This window comes from Quercus lobata, chromosome 6, assembly GCF_001633185.2.
Source record: "Quercus lobata isolate SW786 chromosome 6, ValleyOak3.0 Primary Assembly, whole genome shotgun sequence".
Classification (NCBI taxonomy): Eukaryota; Viridiplantae; Streptophyta; class Magnoliopsida; order Fagales; family Fagaceae; genus Quercus; species Quercus lobata.
In genome coordinates this window covers 3,737,439-3,757,453 of record NC_044909.1, presented here as the reverse complement: position 1 = coordinate 3,757,453, position 20,015 = coordinate 3,737,439, and the positions used below count along the sequence as shown (strand labels likewise).

General features: G+C 35.7%; 2 protein-coding genes across 3 annotated transcripts; both read left to right on the top strand.

Annotated features, from left to right (window-relative positions):
* Positions 1-7,644: 7,644 nt before the first annotated feature.
* LOC115950553 (3-dehydrosphinganine reductase TSC10A-like) lies at positions 7,645-13,658 on the top strand. Of its 2 annotated transcripts, none has more exons than XM_031067743.1 (4): positions 7,645-8,383; positions 8,486-8,633; positions 10,413-10,703; positions 13,167-13,658. In XM_031067743.1, the coding sequence occupies exons 1-4, from the start codon at positions 7,841-7,843 to the stop codon at positions 13,175-13,177; spliced, it is 993 nt and encodes a 330-aa protein (XP_030923603.1). In that variant the 5' UTR covers positions 7,645-7,840; the 3' UTR covers positions 13,178-13,658. The 2 variants fall into 2 exon arrangements, with proteins under 2 accessions (XP_030923603.1, XP_030923604.1); XM_031067744.1 differs by having other exon boundaries at positions 7,646-8,383; positions 13,121-13,658.
* Positions 13,659-16,428: 2,770 nt separating this feature from the next.
* On the top strand, positions 16,429-19,301 carry LOC115993653 (peroxiredoxin-2F, mitochondrial). Its single transcript, XM_031117599.1, has 5 exons — positions 16,429-16,767; positions 16,874-16,903; positions 17,816-17,974; positions 18,592-18,686; positions 18,968-19,301. Exons 1-5 carry the CDS (start codon positions 16,555-16,557, stop codon positions 19,071-19,073), a joined length of 603 nt encoding a protein of 200 aa, XP_030973459.1. The 5' UTR covers positions 16,429-16,554; the 3' UTR covers positions 19,074-19,301.
* The last annotated feature ends 714 nt before the right edge of the window (positions 19,302-20,015 follow it).

Sequence of the window (20,015 nt, the reverse complement as noted above, 5' to 3'; positions counted from 1 at the left end):
AGGTTGGTTAGGGTATGTGTTACGAAATGCAACAGTTGTGAGAAAAACATGATAACTGAGTGTTGAACCTAGGATAGTATGGATAAGTTGTGGAGATCCAACTCCTCTATCAGCTTCAGGACTAGTTGTCCTCCTGATATTGTAAATGAAGAAGATCACACTATTGATGATAATGAGTTGATCCCTGATTTTCGTAATTGGACTATTCCTAAAGTTGATACTAAAACTATTTACAAAACTAGTTTTGTTGAAAGTGCTTTTCATTTTGCTTACAAAGCTAGAACTGTTGAACAAATTTTCTCTATTTCGAGAGTTCATGAAAAATGCTGTTTGTTCACTAAAAAGAATATTAATGACTTCCTTGCTGCTAAAAAATTCAGTTATTTGCATATTGGTATGGTTCAAGTTGCTATTAAACCACTTACCCGAAAGGGTATTAATGCTTCTGTTCTCATGTGTTTAAGAGATGCTAGATTTAAGATTTTTAAAGATAGCATTCTTGGTATGATTACTGCTTCTATGTATGATGGTCCTGTTTATTTTAACTGTTATCCTAATCTTACTCTTGCTTTGGATGATCCTAATATTGTTAAAGTATTGACATTGAATATTGCTTCATCTGGTTATCACATGGAAGAAGGTAGTAAGCCTTTTGCTTTGATCTATCGCATTTATTATAAACTAATGGGTACTCAAATGAATCTTTGTGCTATGATTCCTAGAGAACCTTCGGGTAAAACCATGTTAATTCAATGTTCAACTCCTGATGCTAAAATTCAAGTTCCAAAAATGATTCAATGGCAAGATGTTAAACTCCCTAATGATTGGTTGTTAGAACAAGAAACCCCTCCTACTAAACCCATTTTTGATGAACTTGATCTCACTCATATTCAACAATATCTTGATGGTACTGTTAAAATAAGTTTTCAAAACAATCCACCTTTGAGGATCAACGAAGGAAGACATTCCTTTGCTGGATCTGAAAGCATTTCAAAAAGAGATCGAGAGATCAATGATTTTTGAAAAAGAATTTGGAAACATCCTCTGATTTAAAGCTAAAAGGTATTTCAAGTGATAAGTCTCAAGTTAGCTCTGCTTACTATTCTACTAAACCTGAAACTTCATTCAGTAGAACTGCTAATGAAGATGAGGAAGACTCTGTTTCTGTTACTCCATCTGACTTTGATTCTCCCCCTATTGAAAATCCTCCTGTTTACCAAAATCAATTAAGAGTTTTGACTGTTTTAAATGATGATTTTGAAATTGATTAGGATTCTCTGTACAATGAGTTTATGCTTGCAACAAACAGAACCAAAAGAAAATATTTCCTAAATAATTTTGCTCAGTCTGAAAAAGATCATGTTAAAAGAAAATGGTTGGAAAAGATGAATCAATTGAAAAAGCATATTTTGTTTTTTGATTTTCTTGAAAACCATTATGTTTCAAAAGATGAGGTTTCAAAACAACATTTAAATGTGATAAAGAAATCAAATTTTGTTAAGATAGATAAAACCATTATTAGGTCTAGTCATCCTCCTCTCGACTCAATTTTGATAACTACTAAGAAAGATGAAGTGACGAAAGAGGAAGTGAAGGTCTCTCCTTTCAAAATTGCTGATGATCAAACTCCTATTGTTAGTCTTATTGAACAAAACAATTTTACTAATCAATCTTTGCACATTATTGGGCAACAGCTTGACCGTATTGAAGAAAGAATTGTTGAAAAACCTGTTTTTGAAAAATCTGTTTTTGTTCCTGTTAAAACTGAGAAACCTTTGATTGATTTACCCAGTCAAAGAGAAAAAGTTATGTTTAAAACTTCTCAGTCCAAGACTCTTGAAATTGTTGAACAAATACTTTCTGATTTAAAAGTTAAAACTGAGGGTACTTCTATAAGTACTCCAACTGCTCGAACTATTTCCAAAAAAGAAATTGTTTCTGAAGAAAATACAGATTCTAATACTGTTTCTTCTGTTTCTGCAAAAAGAATCTTTGATGATGATTTCCCAGAAATTAAAAGATTTGTTGGGAACTCCAAACCCATGTCTTTTACTAAAAACTAGTATTCAAAACCTACTCCTCCTGATATGCAGTTTGAAAAGAAATCTTTTCAAACACAGTTTTCTGTCTCTGCTGATAAGGTTTATGAATGGAATATTGATGGTTTGTCTGAACAGGAAATCATTAATAAAATGAGTCACATGTCTATGGTTGGTATTGCATATCAAAATAACCATGATTTTGATCAACCTGAAATTGTTAATCTACTTGTTACTAGTTTTTCTAGTACTCTTTGTGGATGGTGGGATTCATACATCACTGAAGAATCTAGAGAGTCTATTAAACATGCTGTTAAAAAGAATGATGAAGGTTTGCCTATTTTTGATGAAAGTATTGGTCGTGATATTCCTGATGGTGTTAATACCTTGATCTATACTATTATCAAACATTTTGTTGGTACTCCATCCAATATTTCATCTCATGATTATTTAAATAATTTGAGTTGTCCAACTATGTCTGATTACAGATGGTATCAAGATGTTTTTACTTCTAGAGTGATGCTCCGGAAAGATTGTAATAAGCCTTATTGGAAAGAAAATTTTATTGACGGTCTGCCTCCTATCTTTGCCCATAAGGTAAAACAAGAATTAATGGGTAAAAATGATTCTATTGATTATGATAATTTAAACTATGGTGATATTTTCAGTACTATTAAAAAACTTGGTATCAACATGTGTAATGATGTAAAATTGCTAAAACACCAATTAAAAAATAAAAGAAAAGTTAAATATGAAATGAGAAATTTCTGTGAACAATATGGTTTGCCTCCTATTGCTCCTTCCAGACAACAGGGTAAACAACATGATAAAAACCATAAAAAATATAAAAAGTACAGAAATAACTTTGTTAAACCTAATGATATCTATACTAAGAGGAAAAATGTTTCTAAAAAATATGTTAAACAAAGGTTAGGAAAAGGTAAATGTTTTAATTGTGGTAAATCTGGATATTTTAGTAAAGACTGTAGAAAAAAACCTGGTAATTTGAAAAACAAACTTAACATGCTGAATATTGATGATTCTCCTAATATTAAAATTGGTACTAGAGGTTCCTGTTGCAATGTTATTAAAACCAATATTCTCACCAAGAATGAAGAGGATAAAACTTTGGAAAAATTTAATAAAAAGAAATCTAAAGAACTAACTGTTAATGATTTACAACGTGAAATTAATATTGTTAAACAAGAGATAAGCGAATTAAAACATGATTTTAAAAATATTAAAAGTGATAAAAATAATCTTAAACAAGGACATGAGCATAAAGATGGAGATGAATCCTGTCAACAAGCTCTTCTTTCTGGTAAAGGTATTCCTGATGCTTTCACCAATTCTTAACTTGCTCTTGTTAATAAAATAATTTCTCCAAAATGGTTTACAAAAGTTAAAATTGTTGTTTCTCTTGATTATCATTTCACTGTTACTGCTATGATAGATTCAGGTGCGGATATGAATTGTATCCAAGAAGGACTGATTCCTTCAAAATACTTTGAAAAATCTACTGAAAGATTGGTTTCTGCTAATGGTTCTCAGATGAAAATTAAGTATGAATTGAATAATGCTCATGTATGCCATGCTAATGTCTGTTTCAAGATTCCTTCTGTTCTTGTTAAAAATATAACTGATAAAGTGGTTCTTGGTTTGCCTTTTATAAATGCTTTATATCCTTTTCTTGTTGAACATGATGGAATTACTACTGATCCTTTTGGACAAAAAGTAAAGTTCAAATTTGCTTCGAAGTTTGATATTGATACTAATACTGCTTCAAACATGATTCATGCTAAAATTAAACATCTTAAATTCCTTCAGCAAGAGGTTAGATACAAGAAAATTGCTAAACAAATTTCTGATAAATTGTTGCAATCTAAAATTGATAATTTTCAGAAAATATTGATTGATGATGTTTGCTCCAATGTTCCTAATGCTTTCTGGCATAGGAAGAAACATATTGTTGATTTGCCATATGTTAAAGATTTTGATGAGAAAAATATTCCCACTAAAGCTTGTCCTATCCAAATGAATGTTGAAACTGTTGAATTTTGCAAAAAAGAAATCCATGATTTGTTGCAGAAAAAATTGATTAGGAGTAGCAAGTCCCCCTGGTCCTGTTCGGCTTTTTATGTCCAAAAGAATGCTGAGATTGAAAGAGGAACCCCAAGATTAGTCATTAACTACAAACCCTTGAATAAAGTTTTAGAATGGATTCGGTATCCTATTCCCAATAAGAATGACCTTGTCCATAGGCTAAGTGAAGCTGTTGTGTTCTCCAAGTTTGACATGAAATCTGGGTTCTGGCAAATCCAGATTAGTGAGAATGATAGGTACAAAACTGCTTTTACCACTCCTTTTGAACATTATGAGTGGAATGTTATGCCATTTGGCCTTAAAAATGCCCCAAGCGAGTTTCAAAATATCATGAATGATATTTTCAACTCCTTCAGTCATTTCACCATTGTTTATATTGATGATGTTCTTGTTTACTCTAGCTCTATTGACGAACACTGGAAACATTTGAATTCGTTTCTTGACACTATCAAAAGAAATGGTCTTGTTGTCTCAGCCAAGAAGGTTAAACTATTTCAAACCAAGGTTCGTTTTCTTGGCTATGATATCTCTGAAGGACAGATTCGTCCTATAGATAGAGCCATCCAGTTTGCTAATAAGTTCCCTGATGTTATCATTGACAAAACACAGCTCCAAAGATTTCTTGGGTCATTAAACTATGTTGCGGATTTTTACAAAGATATGAGGAAACAATGCAAACCTCTGTTTGATCGGTTAAAAAGTAATCTTCCTCCTTGGTCTGATGTTCATACTTCTATTGTTAAACAAATCAAATCTCATGTTAAGACATTGCCTTGTCTTGGTATTCCTATTGTTGGTGCTTTCAAAATTGTTGAAACCGATGCCTCTGATGTTGGTTATGGTGGCATTCTAAAACAAAGGGTTTCTCCTGAGTCATCTGAACAAATTGTTCGTTTCTATTCTGGTATTTGGAATAATGCACAATTAAATTATAGTACTATTAAAAAAGAAATTTTATCTATAGTACTATGTATTTCAAAATTTCAAAGTGATTTGTTAAACCAAAAGTTTTTGTTACGTATTGATTGCAAAAGTGCTAAATATGTTATTGAAAAAGATGTTGAAAATATTGCTTCAAAACATATTTTTGCTAGATGGCAAGCTATTTTAAGCGTTTTTGATTTTGATATTGAATATATTAAAGGATCTCAAAATTCTATCCCTGATTTCCTTACCCGTGAATTTCTGCAGTGTCACAATGGCAAGTAGAAGACCAAAAGATAATCATCCTGCTGAAACTTCTAAACAAATTGTTAAAAAAGAACCTGCTTCTCCCCTTGACATTACTAACCATTTCACCACCCTAGGAACCATCCCTAGGCTTAATTACTCACTGTTCTTGCTTCATCTTATGACCCTTATGCCATAACCCCTGTTAACCAGCCCATTAAAACTATTTTTCCAAAAAATTCCCCTAAATACATCAAGAAACAATATTTCCAACACTTGTTTTATATTGAACCCAACAGAGCCTCTATTTCTGATCCTCTCAGACTTGCTAGGAGTTATTTTCCTCCGATGTTTCATTGGATTCCGGAGCACAGAGAAAAGAATTTAAATTATTATTCTGATCTTCTGCGCCATGAAAGATCTATTATTATTAACACCATTTCTGATAAAGATGATACTTCCAAAATTATTTACCACAATGTTTACTTGGTCAATTTTATTTCTGAAGAAAAATGGGGCTCTTCTCTTACATCTACCAGAACAATGCCAAGTTCCCCCATACCCTATTCATATTATGATTATATCACTGCTTGGTCAAGATTCATGCTGCACCAGAATGAAAACATGTCTCATTCCTAGTTTGTTAACTTTGACAAAAATTTCATTGATTATTTGCCTCTTTGGTTCAACCGCTGGTGGACCCAATTTGGTCCTATAACTGAAATATTTCCTGCACCATTGCTTGATGCTTTCGAATGTTTCAAGAAATGTTATAGGTGTGATGCTTATGGAGCCAAGTTTCCTGCTTTGCTTCATTTTGTTAAAAAATATAAAATACCTTGGATATTGAAATGGCAATATGAGAAAGATGGTGATGTTCTCTCTAGGCATTGGTATGTAAAATGGTGGGGCAAATTCCCTCACACTCAACGTATTATTGCCGCTATTGCCACTATTTCCAAAGAATCTTCATTTGCTGCTGCTTTGCCCATGGCAAAGGATCATTCCCTTGTTCAAACCCCTGCTCCTGCTGATGCTCCCTCTTCTTCTTCCGGCAAGAATGTTAAGTCTCCAGCAAAGAATAAAAGCTCCCCTATTGACAATTTGAAGAAAAATCCTAATGCTCTTCTAGCTTTACTCAAATGGGCAGAAGAAGCTATTGCTAATTAAGAAGAATCCAAAGCCTCTTTAGAAGAATCTGTTGCTCACAACCCCTATTTCCCATATGATCAAGAGCTGTTCGGACATGATGAGGATAACACTCCAGATCTTCAAGAAGATTGAGCTTATTTGTCTAGCCTACATAAAGGCCAAATGCTACACTGTGCTACGCTATTTACTTACTAGTGACTTTCACTGTTATTTTCCACTCCTGATGATAATGTTCTGAAAAGATGATTCTCCATGTTTCCCGTGACTTTTTGTCACACCAAGATTGCTTTTAGCAAATTATTACCGTTAACTTTCACTGTTCACAAGTACTGTTTACTCAAAACTTTGCCTATTTAAGGAGGGTTGTCCCTTAGAAGTTTTTCAAGTCAAGTTTTAATTCAGAATTCTCTCTTTAGAACTCCTCCTCTTAGGAAGCCTTCTTAGAAAGAGAATTCCTTGTTTCTACTACTACTACTACCTTGTTCACCTTTGTTTACTACAAGCCATGTAATCCTACAAACCTTGTAATTAGGACTAGTTCAAGCTTTGTAACTGTTAACCTGTAACTGTTGAGATCTTGCATTTACTACTACTACTGTAAGTGTTTATTCTACTTTCAATAACAAGTATTTTCAGTTTTATGTTCATTATTTTACTTGTTGCTACCGCTACCTTGGACGGATTACTGTCATACCGGACGGTTTTAAATTGCTTTCATTTACTTTGAACTATTTTCTCATTTACTTTGAATTATTTTGATATATACTGCTTGGTTGGTTCTACCGCCTTATTATTGTTCTTGCTTTCAAGTTATTTTCAAGTTACGTACATTATTTTCTTTACAATATTACTGTACTTCCGTCTCCTTTGCTTCCATCTCCTTCCATCAGCAGTGCGTGTGTATATATATATATATATATATATTGATTATAAAATTTTACTTAAATTAAACTATTATTAAATATTACCCCTTAATTTTTTGGAAACATATCCTAACAAATAATATAAAATTAATATACTAATTGGATAGAATAGCCACTACCCTAACTAATTAGTAAATTAATTAGTTAAAAACTTATCTCAACAAATTCAAACCCTGGTTAAACCAAACTAATTAGTAAATTAATTAGTTAAAAACTTAACTCAACAAATTCAAACTCTAGTTAAACAAGGTTAACTCAGCATATTGTTTCTCTCACCAGCCCATCTAAAATTTCAAACTCTCTTTTCCAAGGATTTTCTCTCTGCATTCTACGGTCCTCACTGTTGCCGGTGCCACCAGCCATCGTGCCAAGCCACCGTTGTTGTGCTTGATTGAAAGAATAAGGTTTTCACTAGATCCTTATCTTGTTGTCCTATTGAATTCATCATCATCAATGTCAAACTCCAACCTCTACTACCTCTTCTTCCTCCTCCTCCTCCTCCTCCCTCTGCCTCTCCTCCTCATCCTCTACCTCCTAGTCCGCCCCCGCCCGGTCAAAATCCCAATCAAGAACCGCCACGTGTTCATCACCGGCGGATCCAGCGGCATCGGCCTCGCCCTGGCCCACCAGGCCGCGTCGGAGGGCGCGCGCGTCTCCATCCTCGCCCGATCCCTCGACAAGCTCGAGCAGGCGAAGCAGGCGATCCAACTCTCCACCGGCATCGACGTGGCGGTCTTCGCCGCCGACGTCAGAGACTACGACGCCATTTCCAAGGCCATCAGCGAGGCCGACCCTATCGACGTGTTGATAGTCAACCAAGGCGTGTTCGTTCCGCAAGAGCTGGAGAAGCAAGAATTGGATGAGGTCAAGTTCATGATAGACGTCAATCTCATGGGCAGCTTTCACATGATCAAAGCCGCTTTACCGTCCATCAAAAACAACCGTACTGACCGTGGGCCCGCCTCCATCGCTCTTATGTCATCTCAAGCCGGTCAGGTATACTTATAATAATAACTAGCATCATCACACGCGCTACGCACATTGATCTATTGAAGTTATTGTGTAACTAACTTTTGTTTTTTTTGGAAATGAGTGTAGGTGGGTATATACGGTTACACGGCTTATTCGGCGAGTAAGTTTGGGCTGAGAGGTTTGGCAGAGGCTTTACAACAAGAGGTTATTGCTGATGACATTCATGTCTCTCTTATATTTCCTCCGGACACTGACACTCCTGGCTTAGTTGAAGGTGTGTATGTACATTTAACCTTAACTAACACATAACTTGATTGCTTAGGATATTTATTGAGTTTTTAGTTCGAAAAAGCTTACAAACTGATACGACAATTAATGTGATTGATATCATATCGACAATCTACCTAGGAGCGAGTTTAGTCGCTAAAGAGTTTAAAAGTAATCGCTTTTAGTATCTATAGAGTCATGAACTAATGTTTAGGGACCAACATTTGTATATAAGAATTACATTGTTTAAAAGGTCACACATCAGTTTGTGCTACTCCTAGGATCACTCTGTATAGTTTGAGCCTTTGAGGCTATAGTTTTGTATTTTACTGCATGATAATTAATCTATAAGTATTGACTGCAAGAGTTAATGATAATTAATATATAATCATTGCTTCAATCCATTTGAGAGTCCTAGAATTATACTCTTTCCAAGTGCACCATATAAGACCATGAGGAATAGTGTTCCACACGTTCATGCTTTGATGGCCCTTAAATCCACTTCTCCAACAAGCTATAAGATCTTTCATAGATTAAGGGATGACCCAAGAGGCACCAAATAAGGAGAAAACCTAGACCAAAGGTCCTTTGCAATAGCACGATGTAGCAGAAAGTGGTTACAAGTCTCCCCTTTCCTTTGCACTTGCAACACCAATAAAAAATGATGATCTTTCTCTTTCGAATATAATCCATAGTGAAAAATTTATCATGAGCTGAAGTCCAAGGAAAAAAAAGCAACCTTTCTGGGGTCTTTAGTCTTCTAGATTGCTTGCCAAGGAAAATCCACTTTATCAAAACTCAGTTTTATAACTGCACTTGTGGAGGATACAAGTAGTAATCTACCATGTGTGAATGCTTAAAAAAAGCCTTTCTTGTTGTATTTTTTCCCCTTTTTAAATGATAAAAAATCTTTTCTTGTTGAGCACAATGAATTCTGGAATTGTAAACTCAAGAAAACTTCCCTAAACACAGAATAGCATTGAATCAGCTCTGAAACTTAAAAGGTTAGATAAATTAGATTATGCATCCATATGGGCAGATCATAGGACTCATTTCATGCAATATTGCAATATGTTATATCCATGTATGAAACAGCCACAAAATAAATATTATTTTTCTCCGGTTGGTAATAGGGATTGCATTAGCAACCTGACAAGGAATGATCCGGGTACACAATAAGACAAAAGGTGAAATACATGATCTTCTGGGGAGTAGTATTATAAAGACTACATAATCCATTTTCTGGGAGTCAACGCACTTGCATATCTACTGGCTTTCTGATTGTAGATGTGTTGAGGAGGCTGTTCTTACTGTCCTAGTGGTTACCTGCCTTCATCTACAATGGGATGTATATTTAGAAGTTTCTATTAATATAAATCACCACACCACACATCATGCCAAAAACAAAAACAACTTCCATCCCCAACTAAGAATTTCACATATTGTGAAAATTTTTCCCTTCTTGTTCTAATATGCTTCCACACACTCACTGTGTAAGGGCCCTTAATATCAGCTGAACACCACTGATCCTCTTCTTCCCCATATTTCACCCCCTCAAAGGGAATCCCTTTCTGTGCATTGGAATACTCCAAAATTGGAAAATTACCATCTTTTATTGCTTTGTTAAAACGAGATTATGATTAAGATTACTACCCTCCAATAGGAAATGCATATAAAGCACAAATGTGTGTTGTGTGCTCTGCTTGTTCAAGTATGATGCTACGTCCAAATCTTCTGGATTCTCATTTTTGTTTGTAACTGATTAGGGTTTTTGGACTGATTGCAGAAACCAAGTTAAGGCCACAGCTCACCAGTATCATTGCAGCCTCCTCTGGTGCAATGAAAGCTGATGAAGTTGCCAGGAAAGCATTAAGTGGCATAAAATCTGGTAGCTTTTTTATCCCTTGCAACTTTGAGGGTCTGTTGCTGTCTGTAGCTACTGCTGGTTTAGCCCCTCAGAGATCATACCTGATGGCATTTGTTGAGATTGTTGCTGCTGGTATATCACGTTTTGCAGCTCTGTGCTTCCAGTGGAGCTGGTATGGAAGTATAGAAAAGTGGCACACACAAAATAAAAGTAAGTATTTTACAAAATGCTCTATCAAACATCAAGAGGATTGATATCCCTCACCTTGCCTTATCTTTTTTTATGAAACGGAAACTGCCTGCTTTAAAGGTGTAAAAAGGATAAGTATGAATGACTGACTGATCTGACATGTTTTTTGTGTTTGTGTGTGGCACACATCTGTGTGTGTTCACAACACATGATATTGACAATCCATAGAAATTCTTATGCAGAAATGCCCCTAAGAACAGTTTTTGGATCATAAATTTATGCATATCAGGGTCATATTTCATTTTTCTCATGACATCACTCCTTTAGTTCTTACTCCTCCTCCAGCTGGTGAATGGTTCAAATTTATTTTATTGTTGCTTCAAGTCAATGTCAGAAACTAGTCCTTTTATCTATTTATGTTTGGGTACGATTCTAAACCATTCCTTTGTTGCATAAAATGGTCCAAATTGGCTCGCCCTTTTAATTTCAGTAAGACCTGGTTTATCATATCATTTTTACTTCTGAGAAACTTCGTTTAAACTGTCTAGGTTGGTGTCTGAAGTTTTTCTGTTTCCTTGAATCTATGCAAGGCTGTATGCCTATTATTTTGCCTTTTTTTTTATGTTCCCAGCAAAGTAGATCCATACATCTGGAATATAACTGCATACCAAAGGAAGTATGCATTTTAACTTCCAAAAAAAGCATTTTAGACAGCATTTAATATGTTAATGAGGCTTGATGTAGCACTGGTAACTTCTCAAGTGAACATGCGTGGTACTCAACTCTTCTTTTTTCTTTTTCTTTTTTTCTTTTTTTTTTGAATGGGAGGAACTTCACTCTTGAAATAAAATGGCGAAACTACAATGTTGGTCCCTCAAGTTTACCTTATGTGCACAATTGGTCCCTCAAGTTTGAAGTGAGCACAATTGGTTTCTCAAGTTTTAAAACTAAGTTGTATTAGTCATTTTATTAATTACCGTTAGTAGTGTTACTTACATGGCTAAATAAACAATGATTTGTTATTTTTTTTTACTGATGTGGCATTTCTTTTATTAAAAAATTCCAAAATGCAAAGTTGGATCAAAGAAAAAGCTAAAGCAAAGCAAAAAGCTTGCAAAACAAAGCAATGGCTCTTTGGTATCAAACTCCTCCTCCTCCTCCTACATTAAATCGTATCTCACCCACTCTCAAACTCAACTCATTACGCTGCACCTGCAGCTACAACCTGTCTATTCCGAATTCCAGACCCACCCACATACCCGAACCCATATTCGCCTCCGTCAAAACCTTCGTTCCTGCCACCGTGGCTAACCTTGGCCACGGCTTCGACTTCCTCAGCTGCGCCGTTGACGGTCTCGGAGACTTCATCTCCCTCTCCATCGACTTATCCGTCCACCCCGGCAAGATCTCCATCACGAAAATATCCGGCGACGCCGCCGGAAAAATCAGCCGCGATCCTCTGTCCAATTGCGCTAGAATCGCCGCGATCAAGGTTCTGAAAATGCTCGAAATTTGACCGGTGGGACTTCCTCTCTCTCTAGAAAAAGGCTTGCCTTTAGCCAAGCCCAGAACCAGTGCCTCCACCATCGATATTAAAAACCAGAAATCCTTGGAGGCCAGTGCAGTTGTCGGCAAGCTTTCTGATATGGTCCAAGCACTAATCAACAATCTCCATGCCAACTGAGGCGGGTCAACCTGGGAAGAATGCGAAGTTGAGTTAGGATGTTCATTTTGCATTCGCTTGCGAATTTGTAGCCGAATGGGGTTCATGTGAAGGATGGTGGCGGTGGGGTTAGAGTGGCGGATCAGAAACTTCTCTTTTTGTGGATAAACGACGGTTCAGAGATTTGGTATGGAGGAAATTGTTTTGTTTTAGATGCTGTAATTAAAATGGCCCAAAAAAAGAAAAATGAAAAACATTGACAAGTGTGAAATGCTTAATAGAATAATGGCCACGGGCAAAGTTGTTGGCAACGTGTAATTTTTTTTATATAATTTTTTAATAAAAGAAATGCCACGTCATTAAAAAAAATGACAAATCATTGTTCCGTTAATCACGTAAGCAACACTACTAACGGCAGTTAATAAAATGACTAATACAACTCAGTTTTAAAACTTGAGGAATCAATTGTGCTCACTTCAAACTTGAGGGACCAATTATGCACATAGGATAAACTTGAGGGACCAATGTTATAGTTTCACCAAATAAAATTGTTACTATACTTTTCTGCGCATTCCTAGAAGTTGAAAGTGCACTTGTTTGTCACAATAGTAATGAAACAGAGTAGGGTTGAAATTTCTGTTTCAAATTATAACCTTAGGCTTTTTAACTTTTACTCTTAGTCACAATAGTAATGAAAGTGCACTTAGTTTATGTTTGAATGTTGGGAATTATTGTTGCAAATGTGATTATATAAATTTTCTATGATCTTTTCTAGGGACTTAAAAGTTCGTGGTGCTTGCTGTGGTTATGAATTTCTTCAGATCACAGCTGACAGTTATGCTGATCACTACAAGTCCTTTGAGTTTCCCTGGAGTTGCTGGAAGTTGATTTCTCTCATCGTTAAAGTATCATTGCCTTGGAAACTGAAGTTTTGGAATTCTCTTTCACTGTTGTTGGGAATTGCAGCAATGGCATGTTGCATGAACAGATGGATTATCATGTTCTTTTTGTTCCCATTCATATTGACATGTCAAGAAAGAAACAATGGGGAACAGAAATCACTTTGTGGCAGATTAGAGCCTTTTGGAATTGCAATTTTGTTTTGATCGAACTTACTTCACTCCGGGTTTTTTTTTTTTTTTAATTATTATTAAATTTAAGCAGGTGTTAAATTGTCTACTGCTTATAGACTACAAATACTCTGCTTTCCCCCATCTTCTTGCTTATGACCCAAAGTTATGGAGCTGTATTACAGTTATATGTAGTTAGATGCTTCAAATATGTCATCAGCACCCATAACTTGAGCATTTGCATCTGCTCGTGCAAAAATTTCTGTCTATTTTACCATTAAAAACCTATCTTTTTTATTTTATATATTCACTTTTCAAAATATTCTACATCAGATTATCTATTTTATATTACATTCAATTAAAATATCAAATATTCTTGATTTTTTTAATAGTTTTTCTTTCTTCACACATAATTATCATTCACTTTCTTCTTTCATTCTCGAAATATGTAAAGAAAGAATAAACAACTAAATGTAAAATAAATAATATTAGTGTAAATTTATACCGTTACTATAGCAAATGTGTAAATTTACTCTTTCTTTTTTATAGGTAATAAGCAAATTTGTAAATTTACACAATTATACATGGATTGATGTGGGTTATTTTTAGGTAAACTATGTAAATTTTACACCTTTTTTTTTATTATACACGAACTAATGTGAATATTTTTATTTTGAAGTATTTGCGCCCAAAAAAAAAAAAATTTAGAACACAAAAAAGGAAGCCTAGTTAAGAATCAGCTAATAAAATTCATACTTGGAAATAGCTTCTTTTTTTTTTTTTTTGGCTGAATAATACTTGAAAATATCAATCTTGTCCAGCATCCTAGTAAGTATTTGGCCATTAATTTTAAACTTAGAGGTAGGAGAGTGTGATATTTTCAGGATATAGTTGATAAGAGTCCAATCTAAACTTAAAGGGTGGAAGGCCAAACTCTTGTTCCAAGCTGGTAGAGCAACTTTAATCTCATCAGTCCTACAATCTATGCCCCTTATACCTTTTCCTGCTTCTCAAAGTCCCTGAAACTGTGTGCAATAAATTGGATGCCATTGTTAGATCCTTTTGGTGGGGCATGATCTTGGTAATAGGAAACTACACTTGGTGAATTGGGGAAATGTCTGCAATCCTAAGAGGTTGGGTGGTCTTGGTTTCAAAAACTCTAGTCTTTTTAACCAAGCAATGATAGCAAAACAATATTGGAGAGTCCAAAACAACCCCAATTCCCTTCTGGCTAGGACTTTCAAAACAAAGTACTTCCCTACAAGCTCATTAAGAGAATACCATCCCAAACCTCATCATTCTTGGATATGGAAAAAATCACAGAAAATCAATACTCTCCCCTTCATCAAGGCCATTGGCTGATTGGAAATGGATTTCAGATACCACTTTCCCATCCAGATTGGTTTCAGTGCTCCAACCAAGTCCTTAGGGAGCACAGACTCAATAATGGCACAGTGGCTGACCTAGTTGATAGTCAAACTAAGTCATGGAAATGTGACCTAGTTAGAAAAATCTATCAACCACCAATTGCTAAGGAGATACTTCAGATTCCTTTACCTAAAACTCAGGGCAGCAATGACAAGCTGATCTGGAAGCACTCTTCATCTGGAGATTACAAAGTTAATCAGGCTTATAACTTAATTCACCAAGCTCAGAACATGTCTAACCCTTCATCACAGAATGCTTCAATCCTAGCCCCATTTGTTTGGAATTTTTTCTGGAAAGTGAAATTACCTTTGAAAGTTCTTATGTTTATATGGAAATTTCTGCATAATTTCTTGCCTACTTTTGATAATTTGAGGAAGAGAGGTATCCAAGTAGCAGGAAGATGTTTAATGTGTGACGAAATGGAAGAATCTGCTGTACACCTCTTTTTGAATTTGAGCCATTTGGCATGGCTCGAATCTTGGTTTGAGAGCTTCTGAACTGGAGTATACCTCTGCTGAACAGTGGCTTAGTCAATGCATTATTTCAAGTAAAGACTTGGAGCAGAACAAAATGATCTACTTGCAAACCATCTTCACCACTCTTTGGTCAATTTGGAACCATAGAAATATGGTTCTGCATCATGGACTGATTCCTAATCCTATTGATGTTATTTTAATCTCCCAATCTCTTATTTGCAGGTATCAGAAAGCTTTCAACCATCACCAAATGCAGGAAAACAGACCAAGTGCAAAGCAAACCATGCAAAGAATCCCTCACCAGAACTGGCAGCTTCTTATCAAAGTGGCAGCTAGCAAAAATAGTAGAAACTAGGAGATATGGCTATGCTTTTGAAGCTACCACTATGGATGGGGTTACTATCTTCAGAGGTGCAGCTAATAGTGGTAGGCAGTCCATCTACATGGCAACCCAGGAAGCTATGGTGGAAGCAATTTTCAAATCTAAAGACCTAGGACTTGGTAGAATCCTGATTCTTAGCAATCACAAGAAGCTAGTGCAGATCTGCAATTTTTCCAGCAAACCCTCATGGCAAGATCAAGCTCTCCTATCAGACCTTTGTCAGTTAAAGCAGCAAAGTTTATGTATATTTGTCCTTCTTGTTCCTAGACTAGTCATGACAAATGTTTTTAAAACAGCCTCTCTCTATAGCTGCTAACTGTCCTGGCCGTTTTGTAATGTGCACTAGCCCTGTAAGGCTTAACTTTGTATTGCTCCTTTAGTTATATAAATGTTTTTCAGTTGGTATAAAAAATTAAAAATTAAAAAAAAAAAAAAAAGGCTTAAGAGTATTAGTTTGAAGAATCTGCTAAAAGTTCATACTTTCAAATATTGATACAGATTACATACTTATATTCTGACCAGGTCTGATTGGGACCGGAGGCCTGTCCAGTCAGGTTTGGTCCAGGGTTCTAACAGACCGAACATACTAGTCTGGTCCTAAAAAAATGCAAAAGACCAATGCAAATCACAAGTTTGATTATTAGAATCTTTTAAGATTGAGCCATTTTCGAGCCTTACTAAAAAGCCCAGCAGTAGTGCATAACCTCACTATTTTAAGCCCAATAAAAAAAACAACAAAGTGAACAAACATGAAACATTATTAATTTTCACAAAAAATCTAAACCGAATATCGACCGAGTGAAGCAAGCCGAGTTTTATTGAGTCAACACCGAGTCATTCACTTCCAAATTCAATGGCCTCCACAATTCTGAAGCGAACGAGCTTCTCCTCCTCCTCCTCCGGCATCCGAATCGGAGGAGTGTCACTGAGGTACTTCGCGACTAAGGTTGAAGCAGGCACTGACATAGTCGCAACCGCACACAATGTTTCTCTCCAAAAAGCTCGCAGCTGGGATGAAGGTGTTTCCTCCAAGTTCTCCACTACACCTCTCAAAGACATTTTCAAGGTTAATGTTCACTCTAAATTTTATAGTTTAGGATAGATAGTGTAAGTGATGTTATGGATAAGTGCAATTAACTCCCTCTCTTTTTTTTTTTTATATGGTATTTCAGGACAAAAGAGTTGTCATCTTTGGGCTCCCTGTAAGTTACTTCTTTAACTTTGTTTGTACATTTGTTCAATTGGGTATTATTCAATTTTTAATAATTTTGCTTTGAAAAATCAATGAACCCAAGTGATGGGGAACATCACAAAGGATTCTTATATAAGCAAAGGATGCACAAGTGTTGGTTGACTTTCTTTGTTTCTTTTTTTGGATTGGCGTGTTTGATTTCATGAGTACTTGATTTTATTCTGAAAGTTGAAGCTCAACATAGTGCAAATATTTGGGATTAAGGATTGGTTGTTATTGTTGTTGTATTTGATGAGACAGAAATGATGAAGTCTCTTGATGTGGGATTTAATGTCACTATAACTCAAATAGCCATTATAATTATGATTTGTAATTGACTCATTTATATACTCATACCATTTTATTGCCTTAACATTAAACCTCGGCAACTTTGTCCAACCAAAGTTTATGCTTTATCACTTTAATCGGGAAGCTATTTATTGCAGAAGTTATTTGTAAAGGGTGAAGTGATGAAAACCTATTTCTCACAATCATCACAAAGTAATGTTATTATATTGAGGCTTTAAAACTTCACACAACAGTAAAGATAAAGCAGTTCTACTGATTGAAGTTCTTTCTTCGCTTTGTTTCAACAATTGTTTGCAACAACAATTAATTGTTACTTCATTGGTCGAATGAGTGTTTAGTTTTTATGAACTACTTGCTCCTTGGAGTTTGAGCGTGAGAGCTTCTTGGGAGGCAGGGAATTTTAATGAAATGGAATTGTGTGAAAAGAATAAGGGAAATTTACTCTATTGTTATTGTTGTGTCCAAGACAGAGATGACCCCACATCAATATCTGCAATATATTGACCTCTCCTTTGATTTTAATGAAATGCTTTGGTGAGATGAATATATATGATTGGCATTTTCTATATTACAGGGTGCATACACAGGAGTTTGTTCACAGCAGCATGTGCCTAGTTACAAGAATAACATTGATAAATTTAGGGCTGAAAAGGTTGATTCTGTCATTTGTGTTGCTGTTAATGATCCATATGTCATGAATGCCTGGGCAGAGAAACTTCAAGCAAAAGATGCTGTAAGTTACCCCTGAGTCTTATCTCATTGTCTTCAAAATATTGACCTTAACATGTTCTGAATCTCTGTATGTTTATCTTTCTTTCTGCCCTGCCTTCCCCCTCCTTAAATTTGATTTTGAATGGATTTATGTAGTTGAGTTCCTTATCTCCGCTTTTGCTGGTACAGACTGGTTCATCCTTGTCACCCACATTACCCAGATTTTCTTTCCCATATCAACCACTTCTTATTCCCCACATCACCCACTTTCTCTTTCTCCATTGCGACTTTTTTCACTTTTTTTTTCTTGGTCTTGGTTTGATGCCCACCCACTCCCCACATGACTGTTGGTCTTTTTATATTCTTGTTTCTCGACCCACTGACCCATTATGATTTCAAAGACTCAACAAATATATATATATATATATATATATAGAGAGAGAGAGAGAGTATTATAGCAGCAATTCCAAAACAGTACACCTGCACTGATACATTTCATTCCTCTTGCCAAACCAAAATGACCTCCTATGCAGTATTTATAACTTTGAGTTTACCTTTTCCTTTGATGCAGTAAAAATTAACTGCAGTGATATGCCTTATAGTAGCATCACTTTCTTATTTTAATATTTGATTTGATAGATTGAATTTTATGGGGACTTTGACGGAAGCTTCCACAAGAACCTGGGACTAGAGAAAGATCTCTCTGCTGCTTTACTTGGACCTCGCTCTCAAAGGTATAACCCTTGTATGATTTACTTCTTGTTGGAAATTCAGTGGACATAGTGATCGAAGGTGACACTCTAGTTGCCTTCTGGGAAATGGCTTAGATCTAGTTGAATCCATCGACTGTCAAGGGTTTCAATAATACACGTACAATTGATCGTTTCTCTATTAGTTACTAAAAACCATTCAACCTAGGCAAGAATGGTAACTTAATTTTTTTACCAAGAATGGTTTGTGGGTATTCCATTATAGTTTTCCAAAATTCTAAGATGCTGCTGCTTTTTTGATGTAGATGGTCAGCTTTTGTGGTTGACGGGAAGGTTAAGGTTCTTAATGTAGAGGAGAATCCATCTGACTTCAAAGTTTCTGGTGCGGAGGTCATCTTGAAGCAGATATAAACCTACCTTTGTTTTGTATGCAATCCATATGAGTACTCAAATCTTTTGTGAAATCATGTATCCAGTTCTCCAACGACACACCCCGGGAGGACATGTTCAATAAATACATAAGTGTCTTTGATGTTTCATATGTTAATTCCAGAATTATCCTTTATGTATTTTCCGTCCTCTTTTATTCTGTTCATCTGATATAAGGTGGGTTATCCCACATTGTGAATAAGTTTACCACATACGGGAAGTGAGTTTCAAGGGTTGCACTGATGTCGGTGCTTCTAGTCATATTCCATGCAAGAACTGCTCCCTTAATTGTCTTTCTAGTTGTGTTTCTTCAAGACATGACCCAGTAATTCTACCACAATGCTTGCTATGTGATTCTTGTCCACATTCTTACCAAAGCTACCTCCGCAAGTCGATCTAGGCAGTGTGAAATGCGCTGCTGCAAACTGCTCAACAGATGCATATTTATGGTCTATGCAGTATACTTGACCATATATATCCTGTGGTTATCAGATTTTGGTTTGCTATTCTTTTGAATAGGATGGTCATCTTCAATTTAACTTACTATTGATGGCTTGCTCGAGGATTCTGTTTATGGACAATATTAAACTCGAAAAAGACCGTTACCTAATCCGAGTCCACCTGAACCCATTTACAGCTGGCTGTATCACCAGCAATTAGCTTACTTCTTTTTTGGGGATAGCTCAGTGCATTTCTGTTTCTTTATAAGTTTAAGTTGATGCTTCAATTTGTTTACATTTTTAGGGTTATTCAACAGGTTGGCACCCAAAAAAAAACAGAGAAAAAGAAGCAATGAGCTTCTGTTTAAGATGCTTACTCAAAAGCGTGAGGGCAATGTTGTGGTAAATACTAAATGCCACCTCCAGTAAGATCTGAGGAGCTGTTCTTTAAAAGTTGCAAACGTTCAGCCCATTTGCTTGCTGT